Genomic DNA, 24,676 nt, shown 5'->3' with positions numbered 1-24,676 from the left:
GAGAGGCAGCTGTATTACATTTTCTATCTTACCTTTAACTGGCAGGGTTGATTGGGCCATGCAAAATAAGACCAGCTTTGTTCTCTTCTGACTCCCGGAGAGTGAAGGCTCCAGCTAATATATATGATAAACAGCATTACAAGCTTCTCTGATGCCTCTATACTTTAAATCTGAGCTGGAAGGACCACTTCTGCAAATGAGTAGTGCATTGCAAATACACGGGTATCTGCAAATGGGGATATCCATGGGACCATTTCTGCAGATACCAGCACAGATAGAGATACAAATTTTGTATCTGTGCATGGCTTTGACGGTAAGAGCGGGCAGGCAGCTGAGAGCAACCAGGGTGCGGATCCTCCACCTGCCCTGGGCAGAAGGCCGGGGCGGGGGGGCAGGGCAAGGGGCTGCTCAGGCCCCATACCCAGGGCAGGTGGAGGGTCTGCTATTGCTCCCCCCAGCTGCCTGGTTCATACATAATCAGCTAATTATTTTTAAGCTAGCAATGATGCACAAGCTGGGGGAAGGGAAACAACTTTCAGCTTCTACACAAGTCTTGACTGCTTGTAGTTAAGAAGAAAAGGTAATAATTGGAGATATACCAATCTCCTAGAACTGGAAGGGACCTTGAAAGGTCATTGAGTCCAGCCCCCTGCCTTTTGTTGTTGCCCTAGATCCCTAAGTGGCCCCCTCAAGGATTGAACTCACAACCCTGGGTTTAGCAGGCCAATGCTCAAACCACTGAGCTATCCCTTCCCCCTCAAGTATGATCTTCTATCAGTTGAGCACATTTAATCTGGAATTACTCACAAATATTGAATCCCTCAGTGGCAATTTTAGTCACTTTTTCAGCTACAACCATAGTTTTATGACAAAGTATATTATTATAGCTAATGAATACATTAAACAGTTTTTTATTTGACAGTATAGAGATAGTTTCATATATATATTGTGTGTCTTGGAAAGCTGTACAAAGATGCACTATATACAGTGGGGTTAACTCGAAAGCTTTAACTTCACTTTATCACTTGTACAGGTAGATTCCCCTCCCCACTTTAAATAATTTAGTAATTTAAATTCTAATGAAGGTCAGAAATTGACGACACTAGCTAAAGCAGGAAATCACATTAGAAAGAGACAGTGCAAGGTTCTTCGCAGTGCTATCCCAGTGCAAGATATGCATTATTTTGCAATACAGACAACAGATACTTGAGACTAAACTAATGTCACAAATGATCACAACTGAATTTGTCTTAAACATGGGCAGCCTAGTCCATCCTTAACCTACTGTTTCTCTCACTTGTATCTAATTCTTTGTTTTTGAAGTGCTCTGACTTGGCTGTTTAATTTCTAAGGAACCTTTATTTGATGTTACATTCACATGATATTTATATCACATTCCTTTTTTAGTAATTAATATTTGTGGTATTTAACTTGATTTCAATTACTTTTCAAAAGTGTGTAGGCTTTAGCTGCATTTGCCATTTGACTTTTATAAAAATCAGTACCATAAATTAAACTTCTGATTTAATATGTTTTTACATATAGTTTGAGAGTGGGCAAAATTAAAGAGTTTGTTTATTCACAGGTCACTGACTAGGACCCCAATTCCTGCAAAGACTTTAGGCCCATACTCAAACTATTCACATCCTTTTCATGTGCTTAAAGTTGAACATGGGAAAGTTTTTTGAAGAACCATTTTATCAGTGTTTTCTTGAAGACAAAAGTTTGTCTTTCTTTAATAAAATGTGTACAGTTTGTTTACATCATTTTTGCATGTACCCACACTTACCTAAATCAATCTTGTTCATGAGCATGAGTCAATACCCAAACCATATAAGCTTATATGAAACAAATAAATTAGAGTGAAATTCAGTTGGGTCTAACAACTCTAGGCAGTAACTCAGCCAGCCAATTGCTAATTAGCATTGCAAATATACTGAGTCATAAAGCACTTTGTCTCATTTCTATATAATACAAACCTTTGGGAGGTTTCACAGTATGAACTATCTGTATATTGGACTTTAAAGATATCTGACCAAAAATACCACAAGATATGTTTTAGAATTAGCCACCTTGTAACAGGTTTGTAATTAGTCACATCGGCACCCATCCTTTATTCAACTGGGGCTGAATTCTAATCCCCCTGTACGGTAAGTGGAGTTGGGTGGAGGGGGAGAATCCTGCTTTCCGAACCCACAACTGGCATGAAGGAGTCAGTTTTATTTTGCAGCCACAACTGCATCATCTGGGTCCTATCAGAGGCTATAACCTGCTATATTGCCCTCCACCATGGGGTTTTGGGCAATGGATAGATGTAGTTGTTGGACCCATGTGAACTCTCCCCCCATGTTGCTGCCAAGAAGCACTGCTCTGCTGTAAAAGTGGCGCAGAGTACTCCTGCATGGTCTCCCTCCCTCCCTCCCTCCGTGGAACTGTACATTGTTGCTACTGCTCTTTAGGTCTGTATCCCACACAAGAGGTTGGCATTGAATATAGGGCAAATCCTGGCCTCATGGGTAATGGATCTATTAACACAAATTAGAAGATACCGACTGCTCTACCAGATACTATGTGAAGTTACTTTTGCATCATTATTCTATATTTTTAATGGTCTCACTATAACAGTTAAGGGGGTGGTAATACAGAATCGTAATGATATTATAGAAAACTGAGTGAAAAATCTACTATGCATAATTCAGATTCTGGTTTAACATGGGATTTATATGTAGACAACAACATAAAAAATAGCATATTTGACTCCCAGAAAATTTAGTTTTTGTGGTATTTACACCATAGTATATGGTACAAGGTGGGCAGAAAGTAGTAAAAAATGCTACAGTACTAGCAACATAAAAGCAAATGTTACAAAATTAAATAGTTTTCACTTACAGAAGAAAGAAGACCTAAATATATTTTTAAAAGATCAAAAGACTCCACCTTAAATCATGGACTTTTTAAAATAGTTTAAGTATCTGATTAAATTCTTTAGACATCACAGATTATTAATGGAGTATCCACTTGAAAATTGGATCAAAACCTTTCAAACTTGGTATAGGAAAGCAAGCAAACATTTTTATTTGAACTTTATTGCTGCTCTATCAGAACACGCACAAACAAAAGAACTAACTAAAAAGGCTTAAATGCATTCTACCTTTCTCCCAGTTTTGAAAAGTAACCTTATACATTTTTCAACATAACATCTGCAATGACAAGATTGGAAAATCAACACAAGATAGTCCACTGTAAAGAGATTTAGTTCATTTAAAATCTGAGATTGTCTTTATAACACAACATGATTAGGGATCCCCTTCAATTCTTCCAGTGCCCAATCATGCAAAACACCGGGCTATCTAAATTCCCATTCATATTACTAGGATTTCCATGGCAAGTCAATTCCATGCAGGATCAGCACACTGCCCACTCTCATTCAATTGCATGAGAAACTCAGAGATTTAACTATCTGAACTGTACTCGACAAAAATCAGTTATGTCCTGCTCAGCTGTTGCTCTGGGCCCAGTAGTACAAAAGAGGGGCAGGATCCAGGCTTCTCTGGTAACTATATTTGTATATTGTTTATGATGAAAACATATTAGCAAACTGTTTGGTTTTTTAAAGAGAGTTCTTCCAATGCTCAAAGTAGGCTAGTGCAGTAGTTTAGCACATTGGCTATTTCCTAGATGATATTCCTAATATATTCCATGGGATACGGCATCCCGACGTAGAGCACTGTTGAGAATCTGCATTCCCCAAACCCAGAACCATTCTGGCATGTATTGTACAAGCAGAAACTACAAAAGAGAGGGAGAAAAAAGATGAAAGGATCAGTTCTTTCTAGGTAAACTTGCAGTTTTTCGAACTACCATGAAAGTACAATTCCTTTTCTGAACATTAACACTTGTTATTTTACATTAAAATAGAACTACAGTATATGATAATTCAAATTAAAAAACAAATGCTGTAACTAAATATAATGTTATGAACCTCAGAACCACCTTACTCATACAGGTGTAAGATCAGGCTCTGCAAATATATCTAAGTTGTTTATTCATAAATTCCATGCTCTCCCCTTCATTTCTTCCTAATCTCCACCCCTTACGTCCCTCCTTCTTTCCCACTTTACAAAATGATCCAAATTAGCCAGGAGGCGTCATTAGTGCTCACACCAGTCCTTTTGCAAAGTGAGGTTATGGTCACATACTGTGCAATAAAGAAAAATGGAAATCTACATTAAACAGACACATTTTCAGGTAGTTGTGGCTAAAGATGTGGATTTTGTAACAATTTTTTAAACACAACAAATATTTTCAGGAAATTTTAAGTGTAATTCAATGAAAACAGTTACTGAACGGTGACATATTCAAGTTAAGAGAGGTGCAAGATGTTATAATGTTATGTTATTAAGAACATAAGAACGGCCATACTGGGTCAGACCAAAGATCCATCTAGCCCAGTAGCCTATCTTCCGACAGTGGCTAATGCCAGATGTCCCATAGGGAATTAACAGAACAGGTAATCGTCAAGTGATCCATTCCCAGCTTCTGGAAAACAGAAGCTAGGGACACCATCCCTGCCCATCAAAGCTAATAGCTATTGATGGACCTATCCTCCATGAACTTACCTAGTTCTTTTTTGAACCCTGTTTTAGTCTTGGCTTTCACAATATCCTCCGGCAAGGAGTTCCACAGACTGACTGTGTGTTGTGTGAAAAAATACGTCCTTTTGTTTGTTTTAAACCTGCTGCCTATTAATTTCATTTGGTAACCCCTCGTGTTTTTTAATGCAATTTTTTAAAATTTGGACTGCAAATTAAAAGTAGCAATCAGATTCTCCCTCTCCTTCTAAGGCAAAATATGTAGTCCAGTCATAATTTGATTAAATATGGAAGCGGTCAAGAAATATGGAGCAGTGCCTCTGGTTTAGGTTAATTGTTTGTGCTGCTGATTAGAAATAAATGTCCAAAACTTTGCACTTGTTTTAGCTTCTGGACTCCCATGAAAATCAATAGAAGCCACAAAATTAAAATTCCCCCTTTGAAAAGGTAATGAGATTTACTAATGTAAACTAGTTGGATTAATTATGTTACCTGAATAGAATGGATCCAGTATCCTGTAGTCCTTCTGGATATCCCAAGGGTGGAAACAGCATGATGTGCATATACTTTAGCTGACGGCACAAAAAAAAACTTGTTTGACAGAATGCGATCACCAAATTGTGTCATGTTTGTGGAGATGAAGAATGGGATTAAACTCTGAACAAAGATTCCTTTTGAAGCATATTCGTAATGTAGTGCTCTACTGAAGTGGTCCAAGTAGGCCTGGTAAGATAAAAGCAGAAAATTAGGATTCCTCAATTTTGCATGGGGAGGAGGAGGGTAATAAAGTCTTATTAAAACTAGTATCTTGGACAACTATACTACTATTCTGACAAAAGGGTTATAAAAAAAGAAAAACCTATATTTTGACATAAATACTAGAAAAATCCAAAATATGTTTTTATAGCATGACCATGATTTCTAGTTTTCAGCATCTGTTTTTTTTTTTTCAGCAAATTGTAGGAGACCCAGTTAATTAGTTTAAAGGTATGTTAATTTTAAAAAGAGACACAGTTCTGGCTGAACTTTTTGTTGTACTGAAACCTACTATTGTTGCAAACACTACCTGAATTTACAAACAAAATATTTTTTCTTTAATACCCATTTTTTCCCCAGTTTACTTGGTGCATTAGACAGCAGTGTGCGTAGTCATTTAGGTCCTGCTCCTGCAAACATTATACATGAGCTTAACTTTTCATATCCACGTAGCCTCACTGAAGCTAACAGAAGTACTCATGTGTAAAATTACATACATGCATGTTTACAGAATTAAGGCCTAAATTTGTGGGCATGGCCCAAACACTTTCCTCAGCTCATTTTACTCCCCAATGTAAAAACTAACCTTTGGCATCATAAACCTAATAGTGGGGACTATGGAAATCAAGCACAGCACAATAAATAAGTTTGGCGCACTCTTATCATAGTAGTAACATTGCTGTAATGTTATCTGCTGCACTGCTACTATGGTAAATGGTTAGTCAGATGCCTCCAATATCAGAGCAGTGCTGGTAACTAAGTGGCCAGCCAGTACGATCCTGGATTCCCACATGTGCACATACTTTCTGCATTGCTCCATGACTCATGGATTCTCTCCCACAGTTGCTCATGGGGCATAGTGGGAAGAAGGGAGTCATCTTCCCTTCTCAAACTCACTCTGCTTGTGGAGGGGAAACAAACTAAACATTAAAAACCACCCCCCTCAAAAAAACAAACAAACCACCTTTAAAAATAAAAATAATATGCCTGAAGCAGAAACTGAACCTGCAATGTCAATAGCCCCACTAGTGCTTCTCTAACTCCTGGCACCCTTGGCCGTGATCCTGCAAACACTTAGCCTGTTAGTAATTCAACTGAAGTCGGTGGGATTACTCATATGCTTAAAATTAATAAAGTGTTTAAAGGATTGGGGCTTTCGTAATCCTACCCCTTCATAGGATCTTGTATGGAGGAGACAGGAAGTGTCTGATACTATTTCTACTGCTATCACGGGGATTTTGGACACTTCTAAACTTCTAGGCAGTACTGTAATATTAGTGTATGAAATTCCACATCTAGGTAAGTGAGACATTAAGGCACATCCTTTTCTCTAAATTTTGAAAAAAGTAGCACTTTACTGTTCTGAAACTGACATTTAATAAAGGATTAATTTAACAACAAAAAACTACCAGCAGGAAGCTACGCTAACCTACTTTTAGAGGTTTACTAGTTTATTGTAATCCACAGCAAATTACTGGGAACACTTTGCCACACACTTAAAAAATTAGCATTATCTGAGAATCTGAGAGTCTCTTATGTTTTAGTTAGGTAGAATATATCTTAAAACATCTGAAATGACCTGGGACTTGCCCTGTGGGGGTGGCTAGAGGAGAGAGGTGGAGAATGAAGTCCAGGGCCTTCCCTCTTCCTCTCCTTGTGTAAGGAGAAGGCACAGTCCTTGTACTTCAGATGGCCCAGGCTAGCATCATTTGAGACACCAGCCACTCTAAATGGACCAACAGGTAAAGCTATTTTTTGTACAGCATTTACCAAATGGTGCCCTGGTCCATGACTGGCGCTCTTTAGCACTACCACAATACAAATAAATAGCCTCACGCCCCTCTGCACAAGTTAGTGAAGCTCAATTGGCACGGTAGGGTTAAGCACATTCTGCACCCTGGCTTACCTTGGAGGCTGAATATGCTGCCATCTGTGGTGTGGGTTTGCAGCAGGATCCAGAAGAAACATTCACAATCGCACCTCTTTTCCTCTGTACCATCCCTGGCAGCACTATATGCACCATCATGTTAGCAGCAGCAATATTTACATTGACAATTTCCCATAGTTTGTCCTCAGACAACCTGGTAAAATATTCCGGGTAGGTATAAAACACTCCTACGTTATTCACCAAAATCCCAATGTCTTTGTCTCTGAGGGCTTCCTTAATGGAAGAGTAAATCTCACGACCTTTGCTGAAATCAGCTACTATAACAGCAGTTTCAACTTTATAGGTTTCGGCTATCTCTTTAGCTACGGCCTCCAGCTTCTTTTTGCTCCGGCTGATTAAGATAATGTTGATACCACGGTTTGCCAGTTCTTCAGCATAAGCTTTTCCGACGCCAGCTGTGCTACCTACAGTAGAAAGTAAGATAGTAATGTGGAGATACAGCAGCTAGTATGGTGACCCCAGTTTTCTGTTTCCACTTTTATTTCATTATGATATTGTTCCCCCTTAAGGTGATAAGAAATAAGTGATCAGCCCTGATCTCAATAAAACCATGCCAGAGAGAGACTTGTCTGTTACAATCAGTTAAAACCCCAAATCAAGTAGTAAATGTACCCCAAAGTAGTAAACGTAACTATAAGAGTGGTGTAGGTTTTAGACACAGGATTAGAAGACTGAGGCAAGTCTGGTGAAGAGAGTATGTCAGAGGTGCAAACTTTGCCCTGAGCCAAATCTGAGTGCTTTGTGTAAGTCATTATACAAAGAATGTGAACAAGATAGTGGGTACATATCTGCCTGCCATTCTGCTACTCCAATAGTCACTTTTCAACTAGAGGTCTTCTTAGATGTCAACAGCTTCTGAGTCTGATCAGACACGCAGAAGCAGCAGAGTGGCTAACTAAAGGAAAAAGAATGGGAAAATCCAGTAATATTTGCACGGAAAGAGGTTGTGTCAGATTGTAAGAGCACAACTGAAGTCAGTAGGACTCCCTAAGCACTGAGAGACTGGATCCTCTGTTTAAAAGGGATGAAAAGTATTGCTGGATAGTTTAATTGTCAATGCTGTTATTTCAGGGCCAGTATTTACTATGAAAGGTCCCGATTCATCTGAAAAATAGCTCCACAAAATATAGTACATATATCACCAAAGAGTAGATAATTATAAAGGGCAAGGAGGGGGAAAGCATCTTTCAAATCAAACACAAGTACGACTGGCTTTCAGATAAAAATAACAGACACGCTGTTGCGTTCTCTTACCAGTGACTACAGCCCATCTTCCATACTGCTTGACAAAATCAGCCCTGCTCACCAGCTTGGGGATGAAATGCAACCTGATCAAGCTGTAAGAATCACACACAAGAGTGAAGCATTTTCTGGCCATATACCAGGCTCCAACTAAAGCCAGTGCCTCCATATAACAACTGCAGGAACGACCAATCTCCCTGTACAAGAGGTAGAAACTGTCAACTGCAGCCATGGCAATCAGAAATCTAAAAAAAGAAAACACAGGTGATATATAAGCAATTATCAAACCCCCTCTGTTTACCAGAACATAAATATTACACTGACCATAGCTTTAGAACAGAGAATAATCTGATTGAAATGAGGTGGAATTTTACTCTTTTTGTACTGATGTTTAGTAAAATTTCAAGATGGAAGGAAGCCAGGGCACCAACACAGAACCATGCAACTGTTGAGCATTTGGAAAGTCCACCGTTAACATCAGCAGTCTGACTTTCTTTTTCCCATAATGTAAGCCAGTTTATCACCACCTCCCCACAAAATAAGATTGTTTCAAATCCACCCTACTTAAAATCCTGATCCATAGTTCATCTTTTCTTGGCTTCTTTATTGCAACGCTTCCCCAGACAGCAACAAAAATGAAAAAGATTTAGAAAACCTGATCTATTAGGAACGGTAAAAAATATGTGTATATTTAGTCTTGAGATAAGATGACTAATGGGGGACCTGATAACCTTCAAATATGTTACAAAGAGGATGTTGATCAATTGTTCTCCATGTCTAGTGAAGGTAAAGCAAGAACTAAGGGGCTTAATCTGAAGCAAGGAAGATTTTGGTTAGATATTTGGAAAATCTTTCTAATAAGGGTAGTTGAGCACTAGAATAGCCTTCCAGGGGAGGCTGTGGAATCCCCATCATTGGAGGGTTTTAGGTATTTGTCCAACCTGTTCTTATCAGGGATGGTCTATGTTTACTTGGTCCTGCCTCAGGACAGAGGACTGGACTTCATCCCTTCCAGCCCTACATTCCTATGATTCTTGGTGTCCCAAGTCCGATCTCCAGACTGTCACATGAATGATGATTTCACCCATCCTACTGCATGTTCCCACACATGGGCAATACCCTACACGACCTCTAATTCCCTATTACCTCCAAGATCAAAACTGCAGTCCTTGTTTTGAAGATACTACATGGCCTTGCACTGGCCTCATGCTCATTCCTTCATGCCTACTTCTGCTCATTCTACACCTACCTCTTCTTTCTGTCCCAGCCCCCCACCAATTTCACCACGATTGGTGCAAAGTCCTTCTACTTTTCTACTCCCAACTACCTACAATTGTTTCCCTTTATCTATCACCTCCTCTCCCCACCCCACGCCCCTTTTTTCCTTTCCATTTCTTTTCGAATCTCAGGTGAAAAGATCACTTTAATCTCTCCTATGTATTATTTAATTTCCTCTCTGCTATTGTTTTGGATTTCTCTGTAATTGTATTATTTACTCCTATGAAACATTTGGGCATGCAAGACATTCAGGCTTGGCAGAATTCAATTTTTATTTTTTTCTAATTTTGACAGATAATATCAATGTTTATTTTTAAGCTTTTTTCTATTTTTATCAACTTACATTTTCATAGTTTCACAAAATTGGGGGTTTAAAGCTTTTTTTTATTACCTATTTATATTTGCACTGTTGCAGGAAAGTGTTGGGGTGTCAGACAATTATTTAATAACAGCCTCTAACAAGTTCTCAAGAAGAATTTCTCTTAGTTGAAATTTAAAGATTAGCAAACTATCTACGGAAGTACTGTTTAGTCAGTTTGTGTGTGGTGAAATAGATACCCATATTTACGATAAAAATCTAATCTTTCCCAGCCTAAAGATGCTACATACAGCATATAGTTGCAACATATTATACATATTCTACTCCTACAAGTGCTTGTAAAATGTTTTGCCTATGAACATTATTGTTTTCTGCTACGGTGATTGCAACACATACGAACTGGCAAGAGATTAGGATTAAAAAGAGGGAGTTAGAATTCCACAAGAGGGTGGGTCAAAATGTTTACCTCAAATTCTAGTTTGTTGCCCAAAAGAGCATAAAGTTAATGCAGTACTAATGTAAAATGTAGTTTTGTGCACGTGACTTGTTACCATATAAAAGGCTGAATTCAGCTACATGAGTCTTTTCAACAGCCTATTGTTATTTATTCTGCAGCCATTAATTACTCTTTCACTGATTATAAGTGACCATCAGTTTAAAATTTAGTCATTTCAAAAACTGATTTTGAATTCATGTCAGATACAACTTTAGATAATGCTTTCCCAGCCAGAATACTACACATACTGCTGATTCATCATGCCAATATTTGTGGTTTTACAAATATATTTTCTGAAGCTTTATCCTGCCGTAATATTTTAACATTCTATATTGCTGTGTGAGAGAGACCCACCCACACCAAAGGGCAAACAATCTATGCAGGAGATACTGTTGAAACTGATGATATACAAAGTGCTGTAAAACACAAACTTGAGAAGGAAAAAAAAAATCATTTTTTCTGCTAACCTCTTTCAGCTAGTCATTACTCGTAATAGAAGCAGGTAATACAAACAGAAAGGCAGTTTTTAAACTTGATGTTATCCCTTTAACTCCCCTCATAGATTTAATGCTCTTATCAGATAATCCCTGCAAGCTGTTTGCTTCTAGAATGCTTCTAGTCCGGTCCACCAAAACCACCACCCTCTCTGCATTCAAATGCTGCCTTAAAACTGCAACAGCCACAAGTGATTCCATTATATTCTAAACAACTTTGTTTTCCCACCAGTTTGTACACATACCTAAACTGAATTACCATATGATCTACTATTTACTAGTATCACCCCACGGCCATAGTATCCAAGTACCTTCTGACTATTTCAAAACAGAAATAGTCTCTCTCTTCCCTCTCATCCTGATGGAAAAATAATGTGGCTAGTTTGCCTGTTATCCCTTGTTCTTCCCCTCCCTATTATTTGTACCTTCACTCACCATATCATATCTATTATGTGTAAGTTCTTCAAATGGAAAGATAAGGTCCCTGCCCTGTTCTCCAAATCATCTACTGCACGTCTAGCCATTTTGAAATAAATGATAATTCTTTGAAGTCATAAAAATCTCAAATGCCTGTGAGAGTCTGAATTTATTTTTTCCAAACTAAGTAAAGTAAAACGCATTTTGTATTCATTTAAATCTGAAAACTGAAATTAACTTCACATTTTTAAGGAGGAGGAATATCTTCTATCAGATGCTGCTGTGAGGGGCTCTAATTGAAAAGTAAAATCATTTAAATTTTAAATTTATTTCTATAAAGGCAGTGGCAAAACTAATAAGATAAACCTCCAGTTTTAGGGACCAATCTGTGGTGGTGCTTTCAACAAAATAGGTTAAAACAACTTCAGGAATGATTGAAGGATTAGACCCTTTTGAATAGTATTAAACACGCTGAAGTCTGCATGAGGAACATTAATGTTTTACTGGCATTGGACATCAAACAGAAAAAAATGGACTCCCAGTTAGGGTTGCCACCTGTCCAGGTTTTCCCAGGATCATCCCTTTTTTGAGGTAGGTGTCCCAAGAAACCTGTAAGGGGGCTTAGTACACATTGGCGGCTGTCTAGTTTTATGGGCTCAGGATCATACTGACATGGCTGTCCCTTTTTTGTGCCTCAGAGGTGGCAACCCTTTTTCACTGCACATGGGAAGGATTAAGGGATTGGGGAAAACAATACATTGGTTTAAAAAAAATCTGGTCCTTAACTGACCTAAAAGTGCCCCTTTAATCTAATGCATGCATGAAGCTCTCAGTACAAAAGGCATTTTAAGAGGAAAAAAATTCAAGATCAATACAGTATAAAAGAACCTCTGCTTGTTAATAAAACTCTCCATAAGACTCTACGAAAGCCTGCCCAAGCTTATAGCTCTTACACCAGTGGTTCTCAAACTTTTATACTGGTGACCCCTTTCACATAGCAAGCCTCTGAGTGTGATTCCGCTTTATAAATTAAAAACACTTTTTTACATATTTAACGCCATTATAAATGCTGGAGGCAAAGTGGGGCTGGGGTGGAGATTGACAGCTTGCGACCCCCATATAACCTCGCGATCCCCTGAGGGGTCCCAAACCCCAGTTTGAGAACCCCTGTCTTACACTATGTCCAGAGGGCTGCCAAACGCAGATTCCGGTGAACTGCTGAGGACAGCAGACTATACAAGCATGCTCAACTGAGAAAGTCCTGCCACCAGCACTGGAAAGTAATCCCAGAACTGACCTGAAGATCTCAACTTCCATGGTGGGGCATTTTCATTTCTTATTCATAGAGCACAGTAAGTATACGTGACACTTTCCAGAACACACAGAAGGCTTAGGTTCCTGTCCTGAAGGGGTTACAATCTAATTTTAACAAATACAATACTGTATATAGCACAAGTACACACAGAACCACCATTGTGGAGGAGATTAATAATGAAAGATTACAAAAATAGGTAGGGTTTAAAGCAATAAAGGAAGCTGCTTGGCATTCAGGAAAGGGGGCTGCATGAGAGATGGTGAAAAACCAGGAGTAAGAGGAAACCAAAGAAGTTAGAGAGGATATGGAGGACAAGAGAGGGGAAGATTATGATGAAATGATATTTGAGATGTATTAAAAATAGTAAATGGTTAAAACTCCTTAACTCCCTTTTAAAAAGTGGATTGTTCTATCTTTATTTCAATCACCAATATTGACATTTTGATCTATTTTAACAATTACCTCCTGAGTAAATATATTCAGGATAAACTGCTTCTATTTTATCGTCATCTTTGTAAATTATCCAACTAAAATAGCTGTCTTCAGTCCTTATCTTTACACAAAACACTGTTGCTTATGTGTTTCATGTTATTGAAACATGGTGTTTCATGTTATTACTCTACAGAAAACACAGAACCACAGAGTCACTGGCCCAAGGAACTCCCAATTTATACAAACATAAAATACAAATCAGATAGAAAATACAAGTAACCAGAGGATGGATTCTGCACAGTGCAGGTTTTATGTAAATAATATAAAAGTATAACAACAGATTTTACATCTAGAAATGTGACAACTAGATACTCACACATCCATGGCTTAAAGGAGTAGCACAGAAATGCTAGGTCTCATCACTTCTTGGAATTTTACTCGTTCTTTAATATGTTATGGCTGGCTCAACTGAACTTCCCTAACTGCAACTATAATACTACTGCACCTTTAAGAGAGCATACGGATGTATTTTTAATCCTTGAGATCAGAAGCATCAGATCTTGGCATTACAGTCTGAATTCATTACTTGGGATGCCCTACAGCTATATTAGCTATTAAATGGAGATGAAAGCAATGCAGAAAAGTAATGCAGCAGAGTCTGGTGTAATGCTCCTCAGTTGGCAAGTAGCAGGATTGCCATGACCAATATAAATAAAAAGATTTACTTCCAGCCTGATGCACACAAGATCTATTCCCTGCATACACACACTCTTGTGCCCTATGAGTTCAGTAAAGCACCATCTCGTTTTGAAAATATCCTGGGACAGTCAATGCTACGTTCTTTGCAAATCAGATAATCTTGCTTCAAAATTGGCCATGTTTCTCCTCCCCCACCACTCCAGTCACCATCTGTACCCCCATGTCTTTTGCCCACAAACTCTTCAGTCCCCACAATTCTCTATTTTATCTTCCAGCCCATTTGAAGCCTGCGTGCATATATTATATCCCAAAATTACGCTTTCTTGCTTTGCTGCTTTAAGACGTTGTACAGCCACATTTAATGCACTATTGACAAACACCACCCGATATTTCTCTTGGCTTCTTAGCATACAAGGAAGAATAATACAATCAGCTAAGTCAACTCAAGCTCTTTGCTGACAGCAGCAGATGAAGATCTCTGGCAGCATACAGAATGGTAGGGGGCTGCAGGTGGGTAGCATTGGTTGAAGAGGATGCAGGGTCAGAGCAGCTAGAAGATGTGTTGATCCAGCGCATCCTCTAACAGCAGGCTTCCCCCTGACATAATTCGGAGCTGCCTTTTCCCAGTGGCAACTGTGATGGAGCAGTACTACCACCTGTTCTCTCTGGTTGAATCACCCCCCTGTTGATCACAGCAGGAATGAATCTGACCATATGCCTACTTTTGGTTCTCTCATCAATCACTCAATTTACACTGAAATTCACACAGCACTCTCTCGTGAATATTCCTTTCTCTACTTCTCTTTATTCACTTGTGTAAGTCAAGGCCATTTGCGTAAAAAAGACAGAAGTGGGACTAACATTTACCCAGGAAGTATCCCCCTTTTCATCCCGAATTATTTCCCTTTGCTTACTCTGCCCTCTCTCTAGGCCAGTGGTTGTCAAATTTTTATATTGGTGACTCCTTTCACATAGCAAGACTCTGAGTGTGACACCCCCCTTAGAAATTAAAAACACTTTTTAATATATTTAACACCATTATAAATGCTGGAGGCAAAGCGGGGTTGGAGTGGAGGTTAACAGCTCGCAACCTCTTATATAATAACCTCGCGACCCCCTGAGGGGTCCCAAACCCCAGTTTGAGAACCCCTGCTCCTAGGCCATTTTCTCATATCAATACTTTTCTATTCTAAGCTTTTTGACCCTATCAGTTTCCTACCTTGCAGAATTTTTACCTGTAAATTATTTAAAAAAACAAATGCCTCCCCTCCAGCTTCCCATTAATAATTCATTCCAAAAAGAGGCTGATTTTAGGTGGCATAAGCATGCTTGCTTTATTTTTAATAGGTTTTCTCTTACCCAATAAGTCCAGATATTACATCAGAACACAAGTCAAGAAACCCACGAATTTTACATACCCTGTGAAAAATTGGTCCAAGGTTTCTGGTTATACTTTTGAAGGCATTTTCTATTAAATAATAAACCATGAAGCAAATCCTCTCCTAAATTCTGCTCATTGCTTTAATAGTTTCAGCGTGAGAAGCTCCAAGATCAGAGTAAAACCTGGATAGTGGATTCTCACATTGCCTGGCAAGTGTATCAAGAGCATCACTGGCAAACTACAGGTCATAAAGATCCAAAATCCAGGTTTTCTGATGTTCAAATTTTAAAGAGGAGCAGCAGGTCTGACATTTCTAAGTCCTGCATATGCTATAAAAAAGGTAAGCTGCAAAATTATGTTTGCAGTGTAGCCATTATACAATACACTGATATTACTTGAAGATTTTAAGGCTAGGACCCAACCATAGTTCACCTGGATTTCTTTTGGGGAAAAATAGTATTTATAATATCATTGATGTAGATACCTAAAAGAACCTGGATATAAAAGTGATAAACCCACAATAGAATGAGTCAGTCACTTGGTAATCCTGGGACATATTTATTCCTACTGAAAGACAGAGTAATTTCAGAGACTTCAATTGAATTATACCTTTTTCAGCCACTCTAAATTTGGCCCATTACATTTTTTTGCTACGGAAAACAAAATGCTTGCTTTTGTTTCGTTTTTCCAAAGATGGAAATGAAATTTGTGAGCGTCACGACACTAGGGACAAACCGGGAGACGGATGTTAACTTTTTTTTAATAGAGAAAAATGGAAATTCAAGAGACAAAAATCCTATTTAAGTCAACTATACATTACAAATATCAAGAGCATGGGTATAACTGACACAATTTTGTTATGGTTCCTAAACATTTTGAGCAGTCAATACACAATGATTATGAACGTTAAAGAAATTATCAACAAACAGATTATCATTATTCATGTAATACTAACAATAAGACTTAGTGCTATATGGAAAGAGCAAAGTATTGTTATATACCATTTTCATCCATGAGTGTGGAAGTAATTTATGAAGTGGGAAGAGCATCTCAATCCCTATTTGGCAGATGGGAAAAATGAAGCAGAAAATCATCTCCTGGGCTTCCAATGCAATGCCCTACCACTGGACACTTAGGCTCCAATTCAGTAAAGCACTTATGGATGTGCTTAACTGTATACAAAAAAAAGTGTACAAGTCCATCTTTGTCAAGCAAAACACTAACTCATGCTTAGTGCAGCACACAATATCTGCATTATATAAATACTTCATGCAAAGCACAGTCAAGCACTCAAAAGCCAAGAAAAGCCTAATTATTGTCACATACAAAGGCCTAACTCTGCGAGGCTGAAATTGGTTCCTTGTCTGTGCTTCTCAGTTCCCCCATACGCTACATGTGGATAAGGAGGCAGTTGTTAGTTGCATAATATTAATTTAGAATGATCATTTCCTTATTCAGCACACAAGACACATGATGCACAGTGAATGAGAAAGAGGTACAGCCCTTATTTTAAACAGCTTATTAAAAATAGAAGCAAAGAAGAAAACAATTGGTTTCAAAGAATTTTAAAAATATTAATTCCCACTGGGAAAATTATCTACTTATTTTTAAATATTTTAATAAATGAAATATACTGAAAAATTATTTCAGTGCATTACTGTATCTTCCCTGTTCAATGACTGCATCCCTGCTTCATTCACAGAGCACCATCCAACCTGAATGAGGCAAAGCAATTACCAAGAAATAGTGACTGTAGAATACTGTAATATATGTTCTCCTCTCACCCAGACTTCCTCTCTCCACCCACATCCAGAACCAGAATCACCAAGGTTATAACCTAATCATTCAGGATTCAGTGGGCAAAAGGGGAAGGGAAGTGACACTCCATGTCAAAAATGACATTACCTGCTTCTAAATCACTGACAACTTGGAAGAAAATGATCTTGAATGCTTATGGATCAGTGTCCTAACAGATGGAGCACAAGATAGGGTACCAGTTGGTATCTGCCACAAACTACCCTTAGTGTGATTTGAACAGGATGACCAGCTCCTTAGGAACTTATAGAAAAAAGGCTGCATGATGATGGGGGACTTCAGTCTGAGCAACAGACACTGGAGGTTTCATATGCTGCCAGAACTAAAACATCCTCAGAATTTCAAAACAGACAATTTCCTATCTCAAAAGCATTGCAGCCAACACAGGGGAATTCTATATTAGATCTTCTCCTGATAGAAAAAGGAAATGATCACAGAACTAAAATTTTGGGGTAGCTTAGATACAAGTGATCACATTTGTTATGTGCAAACCAAATAAAGTTCAAACCAGTAATACATAAACTTGGTGCTTTATAAGGGCTAATTTCATAAAAACTAAAAACTATTACATACCAAATCACATTTAAACAGAAAAACATGAATAATTGGAAATTGTTCAAGAATATTTTACTAGAGGCCCAAAAAGCCACAGTCTCACAATTGAGAAAAAAGATTGTACTGGCTAAAAAAACAACTTGGCTTAGAGGGGAAGAAAAGGCAACTGTAACAAACAAAAACAAATTGAAGGGGAGGTTGATTAAATCAGAAACTAGGAATTGTAGAACATTGATAAGGGAAGCTGAAAGAAACAAGGAACAATCTACAGGCAGTAGAGTTAAGGAAAATAAGGAGAGGGTTTTTTGTTTTTCTTTTAAGAATATTAGGAACAAAAAGAATCCTAACAATGGTGTCAGTCCATTACTAGATGGAAATGGTAGAGCCTTCAATAATAATACAGAAAGTTCAATAAATATTTCTGTTCTGTATTTGGGGGGAAAAACAGAGATAATGTAGTTATCTCATATGATAAAGAAACACTTTCCATTCTAATAGTAACACAGAAGGATGTTAAACAGCAGCTACCAAAGTTAAACATTTTAAAATCAGCAAGTCTGGGTAACTTGAATCCAAGAGATTTAAAAGAGCCGGCCAAGGAGTTTGCTGGACCATTTGTGTCGATTTTCAACAACTCTTGGAACACTGGGGAAATTCCAGAAAACTGGAAGAAAGCTAATGCACCAACATTTTAAAAGGGTAAACAAGATGATTCAGGTAACCATAGACCTGTCAGCCTGATATCAATCCTGAGCAAAAAATAATAGTGTGGCTGATACAGGACTCAAATAATAAAGAATTAAAGGAAAGTAATAATTAATACCATTCATCATGTGTTTATGGAAAATAGATCCTGTCAAACTAACTTGATATAGTCTGTTTGGTTTTTTAAATGAAGTTAGAAGTTTGTTTGATAAAGATAATAGTGTTGTTGCAACATACATGGACTTCTGTAAGGCAGTTGATTTAGTACCACATAACATTTTCATTAAAAGATTAAAATGTTACAAAACTAACCTGGCACACATTAAATGGATTAAAAACTGGCTAATTTACAGGTTTCATAATGTAGTCGTAAAAGGGGAATAGCATTGTGTGGGTGTGTACAGGGACTGGTTTTGGGCCTATGCTATTTAACATTTTTATCAATGAGCTGGAAGAAAACAAATCACTGAAAAAGTTTAAAGATGACACAAAAATTGGGTGCATGGTAAATAATGAAGAGAACAGGTCACTGGTATAGAGCTATCTGGATTGCTGGGAAGCTGGGCGAAAATAAACAGTATGCATTTTAATATGACCAAACGTAAAGTCATGAATCTAGGAAAAAAGAATGTAGCCCATACTTACAGGATCAACTGAACATGAGCTTACAGTGATATACTATGGCCAAAAGGGCTGATACAATTCTTGGATGTATGAACAGGGAAATCTCAAATAAGAGTATTTAGGGTATGCTACCTCTATATTTGGCACTGGTGTGACAAATTGGAGAGAGTTCAAAGGAAGACACACAAAAGCAATTAAAGGATTGGAAAACATGCTTTATAGCGAGAGAATCAAGGCACTAAATTCACTGACCTTAATTAAGAGAAGATTATGGGCTGACTTGATCACAGTTTATAATACTTACATGAAGAACAATTATTTGATAACAGGCTTGTTAGTAATGATAATATAGTATTTAGGCCTGTTTATTTGCCTGAGATAAAATTTTAGGTTTTGTTTGCCCGTTTGTATTTTGAAGTTTTTAAAATACAACTGTTTGTGTCTTATATTCTTACTGACATAAGTGAACAAAGGCAGTGTGTGTTGCTTCTGCCTACAGCCAGATGGGTTTTTAGTAAAATGAGAAAAGATAAGAAATAGAGTTAAAGTGTTGCTGGGTAGGGTGGGAGTTTAATATACAAATGTACAATTGAAGGAAAGTTCTGCCTCAACTACTCTCCCAAGACAAGGTTAAGCAACCAGTTGGGAGGGGCAAGGAGGATGAGGGGAGAGGTATAAGAAACACAAAAAGTAAAAGAAACGGTCCCCCGGCTGGTACATAATCTCACTCCCTACCCCTCCCCATGGGGTACAAAAGAGGTGATACCAAAGCCCCCATATTCAAGACCCTCCAAAACAGAACATGACCATAAATTGTAAGGGATGAGCACTACAGGTAGAGTTAAGCCTGTTAATGGGGGGGAAGAGCTCTAAGGATGTACAGAGATGTACATATGCTTGCTTGTTAATCCCAATAAACATCACATTGCCTGCACTTTGGTCTATGACCTTCTGCTTTCTTTCTGCGGGACAAGACCCAAGAGAGGGTGTGGGAGCCCTAGTGGGCTCTGCAAGCTAGCAACTTGCCAACTGTCTAATCACACAAACCCAAACACCCTTGCCCCACCCCTACACTGAGGCCCCTTCCCCTGCTACACACTTTCCCCAAGGCTCTGCCCTGCTTACTCCATCCCCTCTTCCTCTGTCGCTCGCTCTACCCCATCCTCACTCACTTTCACCAGGCTGAGGCTGGAGGTTGGGGTATAGAGGGGGTGCAGGGTGCAAGCTCTTGGAGGGAGTTTGGATGCTGGATGGGGCTCAAGGCTCAGGCAGGGGATTGAGGTGCAGGAGGGCATGAGGGGTGCAGGCTCCAGAAGAGAGTTTTGGTGCAGGAGGGGGTGGGGTACAGGAGAGGGTGCAGGCTCTGGAAGGGGGTTAGGGGTGCAGAAGGGGGCTCAGGGCTGGGGGTTGGGGTGCAGGCTCTGGAAGGGAGTTTGGGTACAGGAGAGGACTCAGGGCTGGGGCAGGGGTGCAGGAGGGGGTGGGCTCCAGCCAGGAGGCGCTTACCTCAGGAGGCTCCTGGTTGGCGGCGCAGCAGAGCTAAGGCAGGCTCCCTGCCTACCCTGGCCCTGCGCCGCTCCCGGAAGAGGCTGACATGTCCCTCTGGCAACGGCTCCTAGGTTGCGGGGAGCAGGGGATCTTCCACACACTGTCTATGCTCACAGGCACCACCCCCACAGCTCAAATTGGTTGCAGTTCCCAGCCAATGGGAGCTGTGGAGTCAGCACACAGGACAGGGGCAGTGCATGGAGCCCCAAACCCCCTGTCCCCACCCCTCCTCCCACCTAGGAGCCAGACCCCCCCCTTCCCCTCTGCCCAGACCCCCCTCCCCAATGCACTGTCTCCCTAGACCAGGGGTCAGCAACCTTTCAGAAGTGCTGTGCCAAGTCTTCATTTATTCACTCTCATTTAAGATTTCACATGCCAGTGATACATTTTTAGAAGGTCTCTTTCTATAAGTCTATAATATATAACTACACTATCATTGTATGTAAAGTAAATAAGGTTTGTAAAATATTTAAGAAGCTTTAATTAAAATTAAATTAAATGCAGAGCCCCCCGGACCGGTGGCCTGGACCCAAGCAGTGTGAGTGCCAGTGAAAATCAGCTTGTGTGCTGCCTTCGGCACACGTGCCATAGGTTGCCTACCCCTGCCCTGGACCCTCACTCCCCATATATCCCACACCCTGTCCAGACCTCTCCTTCCCCTCACCCAGACCCTCCTCCTCCACCTATACCCCCTAAAACCAGACCCCTCTACCCAGACCGCCCTTACCCAATCCCGTGTCTCCCTAGACCCTCACTCCCCACATATCCCACACCCTGTCCAGACCCCGCTTCCCCTCACCCAGACCCTCCTCCTCCCCCACACATGCCCCCTTCCCTTGTACCTCCCTCGCCCAGCCCCTGCTGACTCCCCGCCCACACCCCCGTACCTGCGCGCGCGGAGGACAGGGACTGGTCCGGCCTACTTCCAGTGCTCCTCCAGCACCGGCCCCGCCCACTCCCAGACCACCTGACTCCTTGTTGGTAAGGTCCGGGGGCGGGACGCTCCGGACGCCGTTGCTAGAGGGCGCCGCGCGGGGGCTTCTGGGTCCCGCCGTTGAGGTCGCCATGGTTACGGGAGAAGCGGTTGGTAGCGGTTGAGGCGGAGGGAAGCGGGTGAGTCTCCGCTGCGGGAAGGGGGAGGAAATTTGCCTGACCCCCCCCGCGGGGGAGGGTCTGTACCCTACACACACAGGGTGGGGAATCTGTGAGACGCCCATGGGCATCGTTTGATTTCTATGTTTGAGGGGAGCAGCTCCAGTCAGGCCAGTGGGACTGTGCGGGTGGGGGGGGAGGGGGAGCAGTGTATCTAATTCTTATATAAAGAAAGAAAATGAAATATTTAAAAAAAATTCGTCCCACTCAGCTCTAATACTAACATGTTCTGACATCCCCTGGTTAGGTTTAAAATTGTAATGACTATTCTTACTCGGCTACGCGTACTGAAGTCAGACGTTTCAGAGTGGCAGCCCTGTGAGTCCGTATCAGCAAAAAGAACAGGAGCGCTTGTGGCACCTTAGAGACTAACACGTTTATTTAAGCATAAGCTTTCGTGGGCTAAAACCCACTTCATCGGCTGCAAGTCTGTATCTGTATGAGTTTTTTTCATCAAGCTGATGGATTTCCACTTCATATGGCTAAATGCAGTGCCTTGCATGGTGACCGGTTTCAGAGTGGTAGCTGTGTTAGTCTGTATCAGCAAAAAGAACGAGGAGTCCTTGTGGCACCTAAGAGACTAACAAATTTAAGCTTATGCTTAAATAAATGTGTTAGTCTCTAAGGTACCACAAGTACTCCTCGTTCTTTTTGCTGAAATCAGAAGTGACCATCATGATCATCGAGTATGACCGTCTGCACCTTGCAGGCCATAGAACCTCACCCACTCAGTTCTGTAATAGACCCCTAACCTCTGGCTGAGTTACTGAAGTACTCACCTAATGTTTAAAGACTAGACTTACAGATAACTCATCATTTACACTAGTTTAAACCTGCAAGTGACCCATGCTGTAGAGGAAGGGGAAAAAAAACCTTAAGGTCTCTGCCAATCTGACCTGGGGGAAAATTCCTTCCCGACCCCAAATAAAGTTATCAGTTAGATCCTGAGAAAGTGGGCAAGACCCACCAGGAAGATACCTGGGAAAGAATTCTCTGTAGTAACTCAGAGCCCTCCCGCTCTAGTGTTGCGTCTCTATCTGTTGGGGAGTTCTGCTACAGGCATCAATGATGGGCCACATGCCATTGGTAGGCAGTCCTGTCATACCATCCCCTTTATAAAGTTATCAAGCTCAGTTTTGAAGTCAGGTTTTTTGCTCCCACTGCTCCCTTTGGGAGGCTGGTCCAGAACTTCACTCCTCTAATGGTTACAAACCTTCGCCTAATTTAAAGCCTAAACTTGTTGATGACCAGTTTATATCTATTTGTTCTGGGGTCCACATTGGTGCTTAACTTAAAGAACTCCTCTCCCTCCCTGGTATTTATTCCTCTGATGTATTTATAGAAAGCAATCATCTCTCCGCTCAGCCTTCTTTTTGTTAAACTAAACAGGCCAAGCTCTCTGAGTTTCCTGTCATAAGGTAGGTTTTCCATTCCTCAGATCATCCTAGTAGCCCTTCTCTGCAACCAATTTGAATTCATCTTTCTTAAACATGGGAGACCAGAATTGCACACACTACTCCAGATGAGATATCACCAGTGCCTTGTATAATGGTACTAACACTTCCCTGTCTCTACTGGAAATACCTCATCTGGTGTACCCCAGGACCGTGTTGGCCTTTTTCACATCTGTATCACATTGATTGCTCATAGTCATCCTGTGATCAACCAATATACCGAGGTCTTTCTCTTCCTCTGTCACTTCCAACCGATAAATCCCCAGTTTATAGCAAAAATTCTTGTTAGTCCCCAAATGCATGACTTTGCACTATTGAGTTTCATTCCATTTCTGTTACTCCAGTTTACAAGGTCATCCAGATCTTCTTGTATGATATTCCGGTCCTCCTCCATATTGGCAATACCTCCCAACTTTGTGTCATTTGCAGACTTTATTAACACATGCCCATTTTTTGTGCTAAGATCAGTAATAAAAATGTTAAATGAGGAACTCCACTAGTAACCTCCCTTCATTCTGACAGTTCACCTTTCAGTATGACCTGTTGCAGTCTCCCCTTTAATCAGTTCTTTATCCACCTTTTGGTTCTCATATTAATCCAGATCTTCTCCAGTTTAATTAATAATTTCCCATGTGGAACTGTATCAGATGCCTTACTGACATCCAGGTAGATTATATCTACGCATTTCTTTTGTCTAAAAAATCATCTTCTCAAAGAAAGATATTAGTAATTTTGTTACTATCTCTTGAATACAACAATTGAAACAGTTGTAGAAAAATCTACAATTACTTTCTATCATTTAGGCTACTTACTTTTTGCAGTTCACTGAGCTTGGAAGAGATCATTTAACTTTAGGAAACATCCTAACAGCTCTTTCTTATCTTATCTTAATTCCCTATTAATCAATATGTTTATAAACAAAATTCTGACTCCCTGCTTCAGGGGCATAAGCTGGGAGCAGTCTTCTGTCTCCTCTGCAGAACTCGTTATATTGCACACTCAGGCTGCCTTGCCCCACTCCAAATCTGCCCATGATGACACCCCCCATATGTGGATGAAAGCTGTTCATGTGATACCCCTGTATAGGAAGGAAGGTTTGGTACCTCCACCCACAGGGTAGGGAATTTGTGTGACACCTCATATGGGAAGCAGGAGGTTAGGTGATACACCCCACAAGAGAGGGAGATGGATGGAACCCCTACAGAGTAGGGGATCTGTGAGGGACACCCTCTTGAGATGGGCATGTAGTACGTTAGTGTGGGTGAGATTCATATGACACGCCCAGCCTAGCCCAGCTGCTATTAGAAATAAATAAAAATATTAATTTCAGGTTCAAAATGACCCAACAGCCTCTACGCAGGACTCGGACCCATAGTAGTTCATGTCTTCTGATATTGGCGAAACATTACAAGCTCAGAGCTGTGTATGGTTTCCAAGCTTCATATCACCACTGT

At 40.2% G+C, this 24,676-nt stretch overlaps 2 protein-coding genes across 5 annotated transcripts in view; one reads left to right on the top strand and one right to left on the bottom strand.

Annotated features, from left to right (window-relative positions):
- Positions 1-895: 895 nt before the first annotated feature.
- Positions 896-21,622, bottom strand: HSDL1 (hydroxysteroid dehydrogenase like 1). 2 transcript variants are annotated; one of them, XM_044987241.1, is made up of 5 exons: positions 21,504-21,622; positions 8,551-8,783; positions 7,255-7,700; positions 5,085-5,315; positions 896-3,789 (listed from the first exon to the last, which is right to left on the bottom strand). In XM_044987241.1, the coding sequence occupies exons 2-5, from the start codon at positions 8,768-8,770 to the stop codon at positions 3,688-3,690; spliced, it is 999 nt and encodes a 332-aa protein (XP_044843176.1). In that variant the 5' UTR covers positions 8,771-8,783; positions 21,504-21,622; the 3' UTR covers positions 896-3,687. The 2 variants fall into 2 exon arrangements, with proteins under 2 accessions (XP_044843176.1, XP_044843175.1); XM_044987240.1 differs by lacking the exon at positions 21,504-21,622 and adding an exon at positions 20,575-20,824.
- DNAAF1 (dynein axonemal assembly factor 1) overlaps positions 21,614-24,676 on the top strand; it is a 38,361-nt gene continuing 35,298 nt past the window's right edge. For all 3 annotated transcript variants that reach the window (XM_044987238.1, XM_044987239.1, XM_044987237.1), the window contains exon 1: positions 21,614-21,729. The gene's annotated coding sequence lies outside the window, so the exon portion shown is untranslated. The remainder of the gene's footprint in view (positions 21,730-24,676) is intronic.

The sequence above is a fragment of the Mauremys mutica genome, chromosome 14 (assembly GCF_020497125.1).
Source record: "Mauremys mutica isolate MM-2020 ecotype Southern chromosome 14, ASM2049712v1, whole genome shotgun sequence".
In the NCBI taxonomy this organism is placed as follows: Eukaryota; Metazoa; Chordata; order Testudines; family Geoemydidae; genus Mauremys; species Mauremys mutica.
The sequence above is the reverse complement of the archived record's forward strand: the minus strand, read 5'-3'. Positions and strand labels throughout refer to the sequence as shown.

Bases quoted from the DNA above. Each gene is read 5' to 3' on its own strand.
- HSDL1 (XM_044987241.1), bottom strand. From the start codon at position 8,770: ATGGCTGCAGTTGACAGTTTCTACCTCTTGTACAGGGAGATTGGTCGT. The intron at 7,701-8,550 runs GTAAGAGAACGC...TTTCTACTGTAG, and splicing joins AAGATGGGCTGTAGTCACTG to GTAGCACAGCTGGCGTCGGA. The intron at 3,790-5,084 runs GTAACATAATTA...TCTCTTTTGTAG, and splicing joins ACTGGATCCATTCTATTCAG to TTTCTGCTTGTACAATACAT.